The sequence below is a fragment of the Drosophila melanogaster genome, chromosome 3L (genome assembly GCF_000001215.4).
Source record: "Drosophila melanogaster chromosome 3L".
Classification (NCBI taxonomy): domain Eukaryota; kingdom Metazoa; phylum Arthropoda; class Insecta; order Diptera; family Drosophilidae; genus Drosophila; species Drosophila melanogaster.
In genome coordinates, this window is record NT_037436.4 from 7,596,057 (window position 1) to 7,611,309 (window position 15,253).

General features: G+C 43.0%; 1 protein-coding gene across 3 annotated transcripts in view; it reads left to right on the top strand.

Annotated features, from left to right (window-relative positions):
- Positions 1-15,253, top strand: part of Pura (Puratrophin-1-like) — a 46,483-nt gene that overhangs the window by 2,966 nt on the left and 28,264 nt on the right. The window contains exons 1-3 of one of the 3 annotated variants that reach the window (NM_001274604.1): positions 1,174-1,347; positions 6,732-7,433; positions 7,613-7,906. In NM_001274604.1, coding sequence (NP_001261533.1) covers positions 1,198-1,347; positions 6,732-7,433; positions 7,613-7,906 — 1,146 coding nt within the window. In that variant the 5' untranslated portion in view covers positions 1,174-1,197. Of the gene's footprint in view, positions 1-1,173; positions 1,348-6,731; positions 7,434-7,612; positions 7,907-8,978; positions 9,476-15,253 lie in introns of those variants that run through there. The other 2 variants (NM_206294.3, NM_206295.3) reach the window with 2 other exon arrangements.

Consider the following 15,253-nt stretch of genomic DNA (forward strand, 5'->3'; position numbering starts at 1 on the left):
ACGTTCTCGGAAATGTATGTAAATGTATTCCTTCGCTGATTGTATTCTAATGCAATCGGTGACCAAGCGCACGTCAAAGTGGAGATATCCCTATCCACATCCACTATAAATCACCGATAATTGTGGGTGTGCTGTGTTTATTGTTGTTGCTGCCATTGATGTTCCGCGAGCGTTTTTCTGCCGGCCAACGAGCGGTTGAGTCAGCTGAGCTGAAGTAAACTGAACTGGGCTCGATTTGAGCAAAAAAAGCTGAAATGAAGCGAAAAAGCCCAGGCGAAATGCAAACAACAAGCGTTTCGTCGCACGCATGGAAAATCATTGAAGCCTGCAGTCAGTGGAAAATGGGTTTGGGTGAGTACGAGTATCTGTGAGTTACACCCTCGATACCGACTGGGCTTTTCCATTTCGCGCTCCGCTCATTTCAATTTAGTTGGCGCAAAGCGGCCGCCGCAAACGCTTTGAACTCGTTTCCCGGACAGACGGACTTCATGGCTCTTGACGTTTTTCCTATATTGATCTTTTCGACCGATTCAGCAATACAACAACAAAAAAATACAAAAACACAAAAAAGGAAAACGTACGCCCAGTGAAGCAAAATTTGTGCGCGTTTTGATTTTTTGGCGCGTTTTTCATTTGTTTTGATTTCGCGTCTGCGAACCTTTCTGCCCATTTTTTTTTTTTTTAGTTTTTCCGCGGCTTTAACTCTGGCTTTTTCCTTTAGGCCACACAACTATGTATTGATAAATTGCCAGCCGACGATTTCCGTCGTGACCCGCGCGTTATGCAAAATGCTCAAAATGTAAATAAATATTAAAATAATACACAAGATCACGAGAAGGGGGAGCCAAAAGTATCTGCCACACTGCCTTCCTTTTGTATGCGCCCAGCCTTTTGCCTTTTGCCTTTGTTGGTTTAAGCCATTCGGTTCGGTTCGAATCGTTTTTTTTTTTGTGCGATTGTGCTGTGAAAAATGAAGTGAATCTGTCTGGCCAAGTGAATATCGCCATTGCAACAATAATAATAAGCAATAATAATAATAATAATGCGAGCCGACAAATTTCGGTGTGCCTGCGCTTTATTTATGAAAACAATAAACGCAATCCAACAAACTACGCATCAAGTCCGAACCCAAACCCGTACCCGAATCTGGATTGGAGGTGGATGTGCCGGCAATTTCCTGGCACGCATATAATTTGCATGTGGATATCGATCTTTATGACCGGAGACGCTTCGACGATGGCTTATGTAATCTGGAAAATATTCATGAAGCAATATGCCCGCCTGCACTACGATCCTCGGCCCCTCAGTCCCAAGTTGATCTGGCACTCGTATGCGGCCATTCAGACGGTGGGTCACTCTCTATCCCTCTATCCCAGTGAATGCCTCAGTCGCCACAGCATTCGGGGTCACCACGTACCTTTGCGAAAGTGCCTGCCCTTTATTGATTTAAATTGAGTCATTTTTCTCGGCTCTGACCATTGGCCATACAAAGTAATTGTAGATTAATGTGGCTAGCTTTAGTTCATATTTTTCAAGTGATTTGCGCTTTTTTGGGGGGGCGTGAAAGTTGATTTGTGATTAAACGCTCGGTCAGTTCGTTAAGGGAAGTTGGCGAAAGTTTTTAACATTGCAAGGAGTTTTGGGAACTTTTATGCGAGCAACAGGTTTTTGTGGAATTTTGCAGGTGCTGCGTTTAATTTAGTTATTACTTTTTGGTTCTAAGGTATTTAAAGTCTCAGTATATACTCCTGCATAAAACACATTTTTTAGCACCGAATTAACTGCATTTCTCGAGCAGTTTGAGGAAAAACTTTACGACTGCATTTGCTACGCTTAGGATTGGCAATTTCCGACACTGAACTAGTTCGATCACACCTCGATTGGAGTTATTCAATCAGCAGCCAGGGCAATCTCTACTTATGTACGCCGGTGTTTTCCTTGACATTCGTGTGCGGCGACAGTTGCATTTCCCGCCCATTAACGAAATACGATAGCGGGGGTATAGGAAAAGTCAAAGCGAAAATGCAAAGGAAATAGCCGCGATTTGGCGGCTTGGAAAAGCAGGAGCCAAAATAAGAGTAGACAAGGCAAAAAGCTGTTGCGCAGAATCAGGGACGACCACCAAACTAGATAAACGGACGGCAAGACTGTCTGCCCCCATTGATAATAACAATCGGAAAGAGTAAGAGATGCAATATTTCAACGTAAAGTGTTAAAATGTCGATATTAATTGCAGAGTGGCAGCAGCACTTGTGGTAGGACTACAATTCAAGTGGTAGCCAAAATAGTCCCATCCCCCGCAGTCCCCGGATCGCATTTAAATAAATTGCGATTATGCCGCAAATGTGGCAGCCGGTGCACCGAACTGTGCACTGCAATAAAAGGTCTAAACAAATGTGAAATATAAAATATTTTTAAAATGTTAAGGTGCAATTGAAGAATGAGACTTATATAGGTCATATCAGAAATGGCCTTTCATTCTTCTTGAATATATGTAAAATTGCTTTCAGTGTACTCTGGGTGCAGGACCTGGTCTTGCACTTGGTTTTCGGTGGTTTCGGTGGTGCAACTGCCACTGCGACTGGCCGTGCGCTAATAATATTTATCAGTGGCTCATTTGTTGGCCGGACAGATGGACGGACTTACGGACGGACGGACAGGTGGATGCGGAGCGGTGCATTCAATGGCCAATAAAGCAAGAGAGCAATTGCAACTAGCAGCAGGCAGCGGTGGCTAATTGCGCCGCCTGTTTGGTGATTTTGCCGCTGTTAACTTGGTTGGCTGGCTGGCCAATTCCAAATAGGTGGATGGCATGGGAATGGGGATGGGTTGGAATGGGATAGATGGGGGCTGTGCATCCGCTGCTCGTCAGTTTCGATTCAAAGTGCAGTTTAAGTTTTCGGTTGCCTTTTTCCACATTGTTCGCTGCATCCGAGGCATGCATATTTATTTATCGCAGCCAGAGTTTTGCATTTTAACTAGAAATCATGCAAAAACGCCGCAACATGCGATTGCCAACAAAAAAAAAAAAAAAAAAAATCGTCGACGACGAACGCCTTTCAAATCGAATCTCCGAAGCTGTTAACTGCAGTTGAGAGCGATTTTTCGTATGCTTTTCCTCCGACATGAAAATCTGTTTAATATTTTCCCGCGCACTCACGCACGACGTGGGAATTTTTGCAACTCGCGACTTTGAGTTCGTCTTCGTCGGCCACAGCGAAATGCAACTCAAAACTGAAAACTAAAAACTCAAAACCAAAATCTGCAACGCATTTGCAATCTCAGCGCGGAAAAGGCTGAAACATTGAACCTTTCATAAACCTCCGACAATTGGCATGCAGCTGTTATTCAACGCACGAGATGCAAATTTGATATAGGAAATGGGTTTTTTTGTAATCGAATAAGACGATCTGACCTATAAGTGGAAGGAAGTGCAATGGCATGGTTCGCCTTTAAATGCGAAATTGTTTAATAACAATGTCTTTATCATTTCAAAGTTATGGCAGTCGAGTTAGCTGAGATACAGGTTTAGGTGATGTAAAACCTAAGAAGGTTTTTCTGATTAATTGAAAACATATGTTAGCTTTCTGATTGCCTTTTTATTCACTTAATATTGGCTCATCATTAAACAGTTTGTTTCGTAAAATATCATTTAGAGCACTACCCATCATATAAGATTATAATTTTTATTTTGGCCTTTTTCCAGACAACCTCCCATGCAAATGCATTTTCATATTGGCCACCCCCGCCGTTTACCAGTTTACCTGTTTTCCTGTCCAGCTTTCGGTTTCTCTTTCTTTAACCTTAGTCTGGGGTTAGGACAGCCCATTAACGACACGCATTCACAGTCATTTTCAATTTCTTGGAGCTGTCACTTTAATTTGGAAGCAGTGGCAGTTTTGGCCCACGCATTTTCACACAGATACACACGCACACACTCAGTCTTTCTCTTAAAAAATGCAATTTGCACAACCTACACTATCTTTACATATTCCCACATAAACATATTTTATTTCACATTTTTATATGCTGCTAAAACAAGGCTTTTATATTACTTTTTAAAGGTATACGACTTTAAATCTTAAGGCTTTAATTCCATTTATATGCGAATGTTAATAAACTAACTTAAAAGGTCTTTCAACGATTAATAAACATATCGAGATGTAATTGTATTTCGTTTAATGGAATAACCATGAGATTTATAATTCTTGTTAATATATTAGTTTTTCGACCCGTTACAATCTTCAACGAGCAACAACGATCGTCTAACAAATTAGTTACTGACGCAATATTTCTGTATATCTCTACGCTATCAAAATCACACGCAATAAATTAAATTTGCTTTGTGGGCAGAGGCAGTGCGTCCAACTGGCAATGGCAATGACATTTTCAGCTTTTTTGCTTTTAGGCTCCAGCTCCTTCGCAGGTGTTTAGATTGCCGGAGTAGGTTGTTCAATTAATAAACGAAAACGCAGTCATAATGTTTTGATTAACACAAATGTGACAAGAAATGCATAAAAATTAATTTCCAATCTTGTCCGAGTCCACTAAATCAAAGGGGAGCGTATCTTGGATGGTGGTTGGTAGATGTTCGATTCCGATTTGGGTCACGACGGCGTTAGGTGAAACCGTAGATGCGTGAGAGAGTGCTGAATCGAATTGGATAGGAGATGGGAGATCGGCATATATTTTAGATACATGGCATAGCCCCAAGGTTGTGCTGTCGGTGTGCAGTGAGGCGACCTTCCTTTAATGGCTTGTCCAGCCAACTAGTGCAACATTTTCGATTTCCTTTTGACGCGCGGCCATAATTTGAACAGCGGGCTAGCAGCACAGCTCCAACCACCGAACGACCCACTGCCCAAGACTCACGCACCACCGCCGCCGATAAAAACCCACCGAAACCCACCGACAAAACGCCCCCGGGCGGGCCGAACCCATTCCAAGTCGAAACCAAAAGCACAGCCAAAAGCCAACCAAACCAGACCAGTCGGGGCAATTAATTGATGAGCAGTGGTCGGCACTTGGTCAAGAGTTGGCATGACAGCAAATTGCATTTGCCTCTGATTCTGCCTCTTTTTTTTCCAGATCGTGCGTGCCACTGCCATGGCCACTGGGCACTGATCATCAAGCGGTGGCCAATCGCCGGAATGCAGGCCCAGAATCAGGCACTGCAAGAAAATGTGATGCTTTCTAAAGATTTAGTTTCGAAAAGATTAACTTATTAGTTTACTTTTCCGACTGAACTAGAAGAAAAGTTACTTTTTCCTAATTTTGTAATTTTTCTTATATATACGAGCTAAGTTTTTCCCTCAGTGCCTGGCCCAAAAAGAAAATATTGATGATATATTTATTGGTATTTATTGGCGTCGCTTTGGCCGCACTTCAAAAAGCCCGGCCTGAACAAATTGTGGAAATTTATAAGCTTCGACAACAGAAATCTGTGTCTCTGCGGGCTCGTCGGTACTGCCAATAAATGAGTGGAGTGAAGGGGTTTAGGGGTTCAAGTTCGAGTTTGGGCATGGGTATGGGTATGGATATGCGGCCCACTCATTGAGCATGCGCAGGCGCCGATTGCGACATCTGGCGGCCATTCCTGGCGCTTGAGAGGCCGGCACGAAGGACCAAAAGCTGCTAGCGGCAGGACTTGCAGAGCTAGCCGCATTCCTTGGCCAAGTTAGTAGCTAAATTCGTTTGGGCGTGGAAAGGCGAGTGAGTGGATAATGGGAAAATAAATGAAAAAGCGCCGGCACCGCACAATGTCACATTGTTGGCCAAAAGACCAAAAGTATTTCGATTCGCCAACCGAAAAGTTTAACATGCCAGGTTTTTGGTTATGTGTGTTATGGTCAAAGTTTGGCTATTTGCTAGGCCGCATACCCACACTATACTCCCCTCGAAATCCTCGAACCGAAAACCACATCCACTTTCACTGCAAATTTGTGTGTGTTCGTATCTGAAAGAAAGTGAATTCTACTGTGCTACACTTGACCTATGACAACGACAACTGAGGCAGCGGCAAAAACAACAACCACCCAACTAACAACCAACTGGAAACGAACGTTTGACGTTTCATTTGATTGTCATGCAATGCGGCCCCTCGCACTCCCTTTTCCTAGTCTTGTCTCTTGGATCAATGCTGTCCCCAATTGATTTTTGTTTAACTTTTAACATGCAACAAGGCAACCCGAGCCTCTCCACACTCCCTCCTCTAAACACTATTTGCTGTGGGAAAGTGGATCGAATCTTGGAATCTTCAGTTGCATTTCTATAACTTAGGGTATCCTGTTCTCCATATTTAGTCACTTAAAGAATGTCCTGCGTATTAAATCAATAACTCTTCGCTTTAGCAGCTTTAATGTAAACTTTTCTTAACATCAAGTAAAATAGGTTTATAGCTTGCGATATTTAAACATTCATTTAAAATTATTAAAATATTTCTGTCTTCTAAATTAATGCATATTTTTACTTGGTACAGTAGATACTAAATAATAGTAATAATATATGTGGGTTAGCTCCACTGTATGCCCCCTGTTGCCAGTGGTAACCGAAGCAATTGTGTTTAATGCGGCTCTTTGCATTGGCCCATTGCCTGTGCATGTGCCAAGCCAAAGAACTTTGGCCCATTTGAAATGCGGCAATTGTGTATCTGGCGGATACACGAGCGCACTCTGAACTCCACACGTGTCTGAGGTCTTTTTCTTAGCTTTTTTTTTCCTCTGCATTTGCAGGCTGACACGAACATCGAGACAGGGCGAGCAGAAGCAGCTGTTACTGGTTCAGGAGCAGGAGCGGAATTAGCCGAGATCTTGGTGCCGAGTGACACGCAAATCGATGTTCCGGGTGGGGGAATCCCAGGAGGGCAGATTCCGAGCCTAGAGTCCACTGACAGGGACATGAAAGAGGCCAGAGCAGCGCCCATAGCTCGCGATGATGAGGATCAGGAGGCGGGGGATCCAGAGGAGCATGGAGAAGAGGAGGATGAGGAACCACCAGAGGTGGAGCAACTGTCCGCGAATGCTAATTATGTGTGCTGTCGATACCCGGGAACAACCTCTTCCTCCACCTCCGGCGCAGCAGACACATTGAACCGCAGCAAGTCGCGGGTTCAAAAGTACCTCAAGAAGTGCAAACAGCGGCTAACGGGTCAGGCCAAGATGCCAACGAGCAGTTCCACCACCACGACCACCATCACACTGATCAGGAATGAGCCAGCACCCACGACAATCGCGGAGAGGGAATCCGAGCAGGCACTGGCGGAGCAGGAGGAGGAGCTCTTGGAGGTGGAAGACCTGACGGAGGGCAGTAACGGGTCCTACACGGACGCCCTGCCCATCGAATGCAGTTTGAGTGCCAGCATTGCCGAGGAGCAGCAGCAGGGGGTCGACGAGCTGGAGCCGCCAAAGGAGGAGGAAGTCCCACTGGAGACAGAGGTACGTAATTACACTGAGGGAAAATGAAACGACATGCAACATTGTCGATTTATTAAATTTAAAAATTTGAAAAATGTTGTATAAGGCTGTAGTATTACTAATTTCATGATTCTCTTTCATTGCTTGCTAGTCATCCTTATTATCATGAAGTTTACTACATTTTTCTCTCTTGTCCCCAGCTGACGGAACCTTCCTCAACTCCTCCGCCGCAGAGTAACCCCGAAGGAATCCCTGCACCAGAGCGATTTCGACTTACCGCCGACGTGGACGCCACGCTGGCCCGGCTGATTGACAGCCATCTGTCGCACATTTATCCCGTCTACTGGGCACGCACGCGTGCGATTTTAATCCAACAGGCACGTGAGCGACTCGTGTGCGGATTCGACGGCAGTTTGGTTCGCTTCGAGCAGCGATTCCTATGCAAATTTGCGCAAATTGCCGCAACTCTGCGCACGGCCCATCAAATTGGCGAGGTAAGAGTCCTATAAAGAACACAGAAATCCGAGCAAAAGATATATCATTTACAAGGCAGTTACTCGCAGCAGGCGAAATTAGCCGCAATTTGTTTGGCTCTCCCCGAATGAAGTTCTTTAATCGCAGCTAAATAGTTTGCTTTGGTTTTATCCGCCAAAAAGAAATGGTTGGGTAACAATTGAGTTGAGAAATCGTTGTGGAAATTGGGGAATCACCGGGGGAGATTGGTCGATCATCAGGCGATAAGTGTTCTCCGTAGCAAATAGTTGCGAAAATTACAAGGGCGCAGTTGTTTGTTGCTTAGAACTTCGCTAGAGGCTATTGCTAATCTAGCTTCTTTAAAGTAAATCGTATGGAAAAATTAGCGATTTATTTAACTACTTTCAGTTGTTTGGAATCAAAAAATGTATTCTCCAAATACCATCTATATATTTTGTTAATGGAGACACGAATACTTGCACCTTTTCGCTTGTAATTAATAACAATGATAATCAAATCCAGCAACATATTATTGAACTTCATGCAGCTCACATTCTTCGTCAGCGCAATTAATCTTTCAAGATTATATCACCTACACTCACCAGAGTTTTGCCCTTATCAACAAAAGTCAACTGAGGTTCCCACTTTGCAATGGAATGTTTTGTGTCCTCTTGTTGAACGAGGAGTATCTTGCCGTTTGCAAATAAAGTATTTACTGGTAAATACTAAAATAAAAGCTTAAAGACTATTTGTTAAATGTATGACAGGAGTCATACTTAAATGCATATGTAAATTTAAGCTTTAACCAAAGTCATCCCACCTATTTGGACGTTTCCAAAATTATATTTTTGTTAATACTTAATATAGTTATTCCCACTTAATTGGCTTTTAAATTTCAAGCACTAATTTCTCAAAAACTAATCTAATTTCATATAACATTGATGTTCATTATAACATGTAACGTTACAGCTGCTGCTTGTGCAGCCCTGGCGCCTAACAGTAGCTGTTAAAAATGGTCAAAACTAACAGCGCGCTAACAGCGGCTGGTGGCACGCCGAAGCACTGTTAACGGGTCTGTGTTCGGATTTTCTGAAGTCAGTTGAACATTTGAACTCGCGACGCGCAGTCTTGTGAGCGGCAAAAAGCGACTGACAAGCCCTGAAAAAGAAAAGCGACTCGAAGACGAATGTATAGAGTAGTAAACAGAAGTGACCAAGTGCAACGTGCCACTGCCAACTAAATACGTAAATTCGTAGTTTCAGAGTATCGCATCTTTTCGCCATTTGGGAGCTAACAGAGTGCGCCGAAAGAAATGTGCAAAGTATCGTTGAATTAACATGCAAATAAATTGAAATCGCGACAGAGTGATGCCCGAATAGTGCCTGCAAATACGTTATAAAAGTGCCTTAATGTGTGATCTTTTTACAATCTGCAAGAAATAATCGTAAAAGTGCGAATCAGCTTCGTATAGTATAAATATATACTCCTTTCCCAAGTGCCACATATATCTGCTATCAGCCTAGAAGTTAACGCTTTAAAGCCGTCACATCAGCGTAAATCAGAGGATTTCCTCGCCGAATAGTTTTGAGGTAATTTCTGGTTTCACATTTTATTAGCTAAGCAGCCCGAAGTCTGAAGTTCATTATCATTTATTGCCAATAATTGTCGAGTGTTTTTTTCGTTGTTCATTTGTATGTTGTAGTGTGTGGTGTAGCATAGTGTAGTGTTTGAATACGACCCTGACCTCAGTATTCATTAAAAATCAATTGTTTTCCACTCGCATTCGCATTCGCATTGGCAATTTGCATACTTATTACACATGGCCAGAGACAAAAGTCATGAAAAGTACAAGACAAACCACGGAAGCGTCCTTCGGGTCAGCCTACGCTTTTTGGACTTGTTAGAATCGCAGAGAGAGGTCTTTGTATTATTTTTTAGCCATTTCAATGACAAAGTGGTGGCAAGTGTGGGTTGTGCACTACGTGCTATGCCCCTTCTAAATCGAATTGTCAGAGGTTCTGGGTCCACTAATCAGTTCCCCAGCTCCGTTTGCAATGTAATTTATAATCATTTTCGTAACGCATACGCACTGTGGAGCATGTGGTGCTCTGTCCGTGGGAGGCAGCTAAAAAATACTACTATAAGTACAAAAAAAAAAATGCTGCTGTAAAGTGCTCGGCGTGACCCACTTAGGTCCAACCACATAAACTTATTTGAATCAATCAGCCACAGCGCACATTTGCCGCTGATTTGGAGTCGTAAACTGGCGGGCATCTGGTTGACCTGTGGCAACTCGATTCGCAGTTGCAACTGCTAACTTGCAGCTGCCTCTGCATGTTAATTGCTATTTAATTTGTGTGCTGCGTTCTGTGAGCCGCCTCAGAACTCAATGGAAGTTGCGTCGAGTTGGCATTTTTTATATTTTTTTTTTTTGTTTTGTTTTTTATATACCCTCTGCAGCCGGGCACGTTCTGTAATTTAAATCGCCTTTGTGCGCAGACGCAGCAGCGTTCTCATCTAAAGAGTGGCCCAGCCGAAGAGCAAGTACTTTATAGGGTTTTTTTTTTGTGTGGATTGCTTTGGCTTGGCTTGGTTTTATTTTGATTTTCCCCCTTTACCGATCCGAAAGCGGAAATTGTGTATTAAGTGTTCTCGAGCAAAGGGAGCGATGGGGTAAAGCCGTACAGTCTGCTAAACAGATTCCAGCATAAACTCGAAATCTGCAGAGAACAAAAACATATTAAGGGTCTCTTTTGGATATTTTTTTACACCAATAGTTTGTGCGCAAAATAGATATTTTTAATTAGGTGTTTAAAAGCAGAAGATCATATAAAAAAGAAGTCATATACTGGTGCTTTGCTTTATTGAGAACTATGCAGCTTGCCGATCTTCAAACAGAACTTTTCTTGCCGTGTAATTGAGAATCTCTGAACACGGCATATCACTTAGCCAAACAGCAATTACGATTAGGAGCGCAGCGCCAAGAGTGAAAAGTCTGGGGAAAACGAGAAAAAAAAGTGCCTACGAGTATGAAGTGAGTGTCTGTGCTTCCGAGTTCCATTTGAAACGGTCCATCAATCCAGCGGCCAGATCTTTGCAATAATTTGCAGAAAAGTGCTTTGAACTGTGTTGAACACAACATGATCGGCATTTGTTAGCGATAATGAATTGAACATTTCTGAAAACATGTTTGTACATAATTTGTATGCAGGCTCTGGGGGCCGCCACTCATGGACCCAACTTTGGAGTCCACTACTCCGTAGTCGATGGCCCGTTGTCCGTAGTCCGAGTACCATGGCGTCTGCCATGTGTCTGCTTGTCTAAGTGTCTGAATGCCTGGATATATCTAGTATTTGTGTTGGTCTAACTAAGAGCATCTGACCAAGGCATATGTATGCGGTTTGTTTTTGCCCGCCCAGGGAAAGACAAACGGTGATTTAGACGGGGGGGAAAATGTGCAAAGTGTAAAGTGCATATTTATGGCTTGCATAAAATAACTTGTAAAATTCACTCGCTCCGTCTGTTTGTCTCTGTGCATTTTGCTGTGTGTGTTCATGTGAGTGCAATCGCCATTCGAACACGTGTTGTTTGAACCGACTGTCTATATATATATATATATATGTGTGTATATATAGGCATATAGGCACACGATCGCCGTGGAAGTCGCTGTTCAGGATATGGATGATATGTGACTGGACTTGCCAATGAGCAAACATTCGAAATAAAATACACGCTATGGGAATATTATGCAGCTAAATATGTGCACATTATTTTGACAGAAATATGTGGCATGACGTTAAGATAGCATTTGACGGGTCAATGAGCTCACTTCCCCGGGACTTGAAGAACCAATTCTCGGAGAAATCACATTACATTGATGAGTTTATTACGGGTGTCCTGGAAGTCTTATAAAATTAGCCAGAACAAATGAACAATTAAACAATCACTCCCTTGCCATTTTAACAAATAAATAATAATTACTTCTAGTATGTTATGCCGCTTTTAAATAACTAACCCTCTGGGTGGCTTTAAAAGAGATATGTTTTCACTACAGATACCATTGTTTTTATATAAATTCCTCGGCATGCCTGTACACTGTAGTATACACCCTGCAAAAAAATTCAAGCAATCTGCAGTGTAATGTTAACAATTATTCAGCCGGACAACTCCGCAGCTACACATTTGCCACTTCATTATAAAATACTTAGTCATAAATGCTGTCGCCCCGAACAATAAAAACCCAGATGCCTCGTCCCTCTGAATTCCACCTTTGGCAATTCAGCAGATTGAGTTACAAGACGCGTGTGCACTATGCACTATTCAGAGATGAAGCTCAGTGCATCTGCTTCATAAAGCAAAAATAAATATAATTTAATCTTTTAAAAATTAGAAATTAATTAAGTAAATAGTTTTGAAAACTCATAATCAATTCTTAAAATACTTCTGGTTGTATAGTATTCCTTTTTATTCAAACAATTAAATTTAAAAATTGATATAAAGAAAACTAAAATTTTAAAAGCGATACAACTTTTTTATAAATATGTTTTGTACAATTAAAAAAAAACGTGCTATCCGGCTTTACAAAAGTATCGCATAGATAAGCATATTCTGCGCATCTCCAGACTTTTGTATCTGAACGCAGCTGGCAATAGATACGAATGCATCCAGAAGATAGCCTTGAATAATTCAAGCGCGTGTGACTCGCTTAGTAATTAACCCAGCACAAAAGCCGCAGGCCAGCGATGAGTCGCGATTTGGCTTGGCTTGGCTTGGTTTTGCTTGGGTTTGGGATAGGGATTGGGATTGGAATGGTAGCCATATATAGGGGTGGGGGGAATGGAGGTGGAGCAGTATGGGGCAGGCACGTCAAGTGGCAGACACCGAATCCGAATCCGCGGCGCTCACAGAAACACTCATGCATATATGGATACTTTTGTTCCTTTATGTTTTTTTTTTTTTGTGTATCGCTGTCTTCTGTCTGCCGTTTGCTTATTTGTTTGCCTTTAGCTTTGTCTTTGTGTCATCATCGCCATCGTGATTATCCTCATTATGAGCATGTCTCTATTGCTCGGTGTATGCGTGGAGGTGAACGCTTCCTGCAATGCCAACAGGTAGACCAAGACAAAGGCGTCCCAACCATCCATCCATCCAACCAGTGCCCGATCCCCATTTCAGACCCATTCCCACCCCGCGATTCCCACTCCCATTCCCAATCCTCTGGCCAGACGTGAACGTAGTCGGTGGGAATCGGCTGCTTCAAATGCCAGAAACGCTCCGGGCAAAGCAAATAGTTACCTATAAATTGTTCAGCGAACAAACGAAGCCGTCAAATCATCCCATGAATGACTGACAAGCCCTAGCGACAATTGTGCCCAGTTGGCCACAAAGTACTCCAACTGCAACGGCCAAAAAGCCAAAGAGCCCACGACCACGACAACGACACGCTCTAATAAATGGTTCAATAATAAATTACCTCCCGGTTCAGGTTCACCTCCAGGATTTGTTTCGGCATCACGTTATTTGGGCATTTGTCAAGTTCAAGCGTAACTCTATGTCTACACTAGTCAACTGGGAACTGAACAGTAACCAATCCTTAGTATCAAACATTATCTAAGATAAGCTGTACACATATAGTGTTCATATAATGATACTCTCATTGCCAAACATTTGAAATTAAATTAGAAAGTCAGCTTCGATTCTTAAGTACAGTTTATTAATGGGTTTCCTTTTTACCAGTTAATAGGTCTATTAAATCTAGCTGACCGAACCTAAAAAGCTGCAAAGTTCCGTGCACATCTTTGCCGATATATTCCGTATATGGATACGTACATACATATCGCTGCGGAAATACTCAAAGTTTATGACCACTTTTTTATAGCTCCCTTGTTCCGTGCAGGAGCTATGATAATCCCCTCGTTGGTTACATAGTGTTAGCGACACCTTGCCCGAGGGCCTTCGTTGTGAGTAGGATGTCAGATCGCGCCACCTTCGTGATTTGTGGCTTTAGGGCACATGTGCAACAACGGCAACAACAGCGGCAGTGGCAACTGCAGCTAGCAAGCAACAACTGGCAGCAGCGACTACATCAACTCGGTGGTCCGCCAAACTCCTGGTCAAATGTCCGTTTGTCCATTTGTCCATCGTCTGGCTTTTGGCCGCCGGATTAGCATTGAAATTGACTTCGTGCTGTGCTCATTAAAATTTTACGTGCATAAAGTTTATTTCGATTTGTTTCGCCGTGTTGCTCTGTCGCTGCACAGTTGTCCTTAGTTCGCTGAGTTTTTCAACTGCTTCCAAGGAATTACATTTCGTGGTCGCAACTTAGAATATTTCCCAGAATTTTCCACCAAAAACAATCAGAGAAACAAATATTTGTGCTACCCGTTTTGTACTTCCTTATTGGTCAATACGATTTTCAATCCAGAGCAGAATATCGAGACCCTTTGAATTGGGAAATGATGGTTGAGATTCTATCGGGCACAACGCTTATTGGTGTTTTAATGCGTTTTCTGCCCGTCTGGGTTGCATTAACAAGTTTACGGCCGTTTTGGAATTGATCTGGCTAACAACTTTTTCAATTACCCAGTCCAAGTCCAAGTCCAAGTCCAACTACCCAGCGAAGCTGGAAAAGCGAAGCAGTTGAGCAAACACAGACAACAGAGCTTCGCTCAGATCAGATCGTCATCATTGTTGTGTGGAGCCTTAACTTCTTTCCCGGTCGTTTTGGTTATTATGCCATAAAAACTCGTTTTCAGCTGATTTAGCCGAAGTTCATGATCAGCTGTGAACTGAAAGTGGTTGATTGGAGCAGTGAGTAGCCTGCACGGTCCAGAAGAACCTCTGTGCTGATACCGGTTTTTGCTGTTACTTGCTACTCGTGCCCCTACCCCCCCTCCACCAATTGAACTCGTAATTGAGAGAGTCTTGTGCTGATGTAACAGCAACTTGCAACGGCCAACCACCAGCAACTTGCAACAGAACTGACTGTGCCTGCCCCAGCATCTGGCCTTTGAAGTTGCCACGAAATCGAAACGGTCTTTGTTATCTCAAGCCCTTCAAGCCGTAACCCATAACTGTGACAGCAGATCCAATGCGATCCGATAGAATTCAATCCCATTCCCATATTGATTCCCATTTCAACACCCCATCGAGGGCCAATGTAAGCAGCAACTTCCTGCATCAACAGACGAAATAAATTCGCTGCACCGATCGTTGCACCGAAATGCAAACAAATACAACAAATTTGCAGATACACTCAGTGGGGCAGTGTGGGGCTTCCAAGAACACTGCTGCCGTGGCATTCCGACCGTGCAGCTACCATGACAGCCTAGACCTGATCTATTTTCGTCTCACTCCCGGTGCCATCT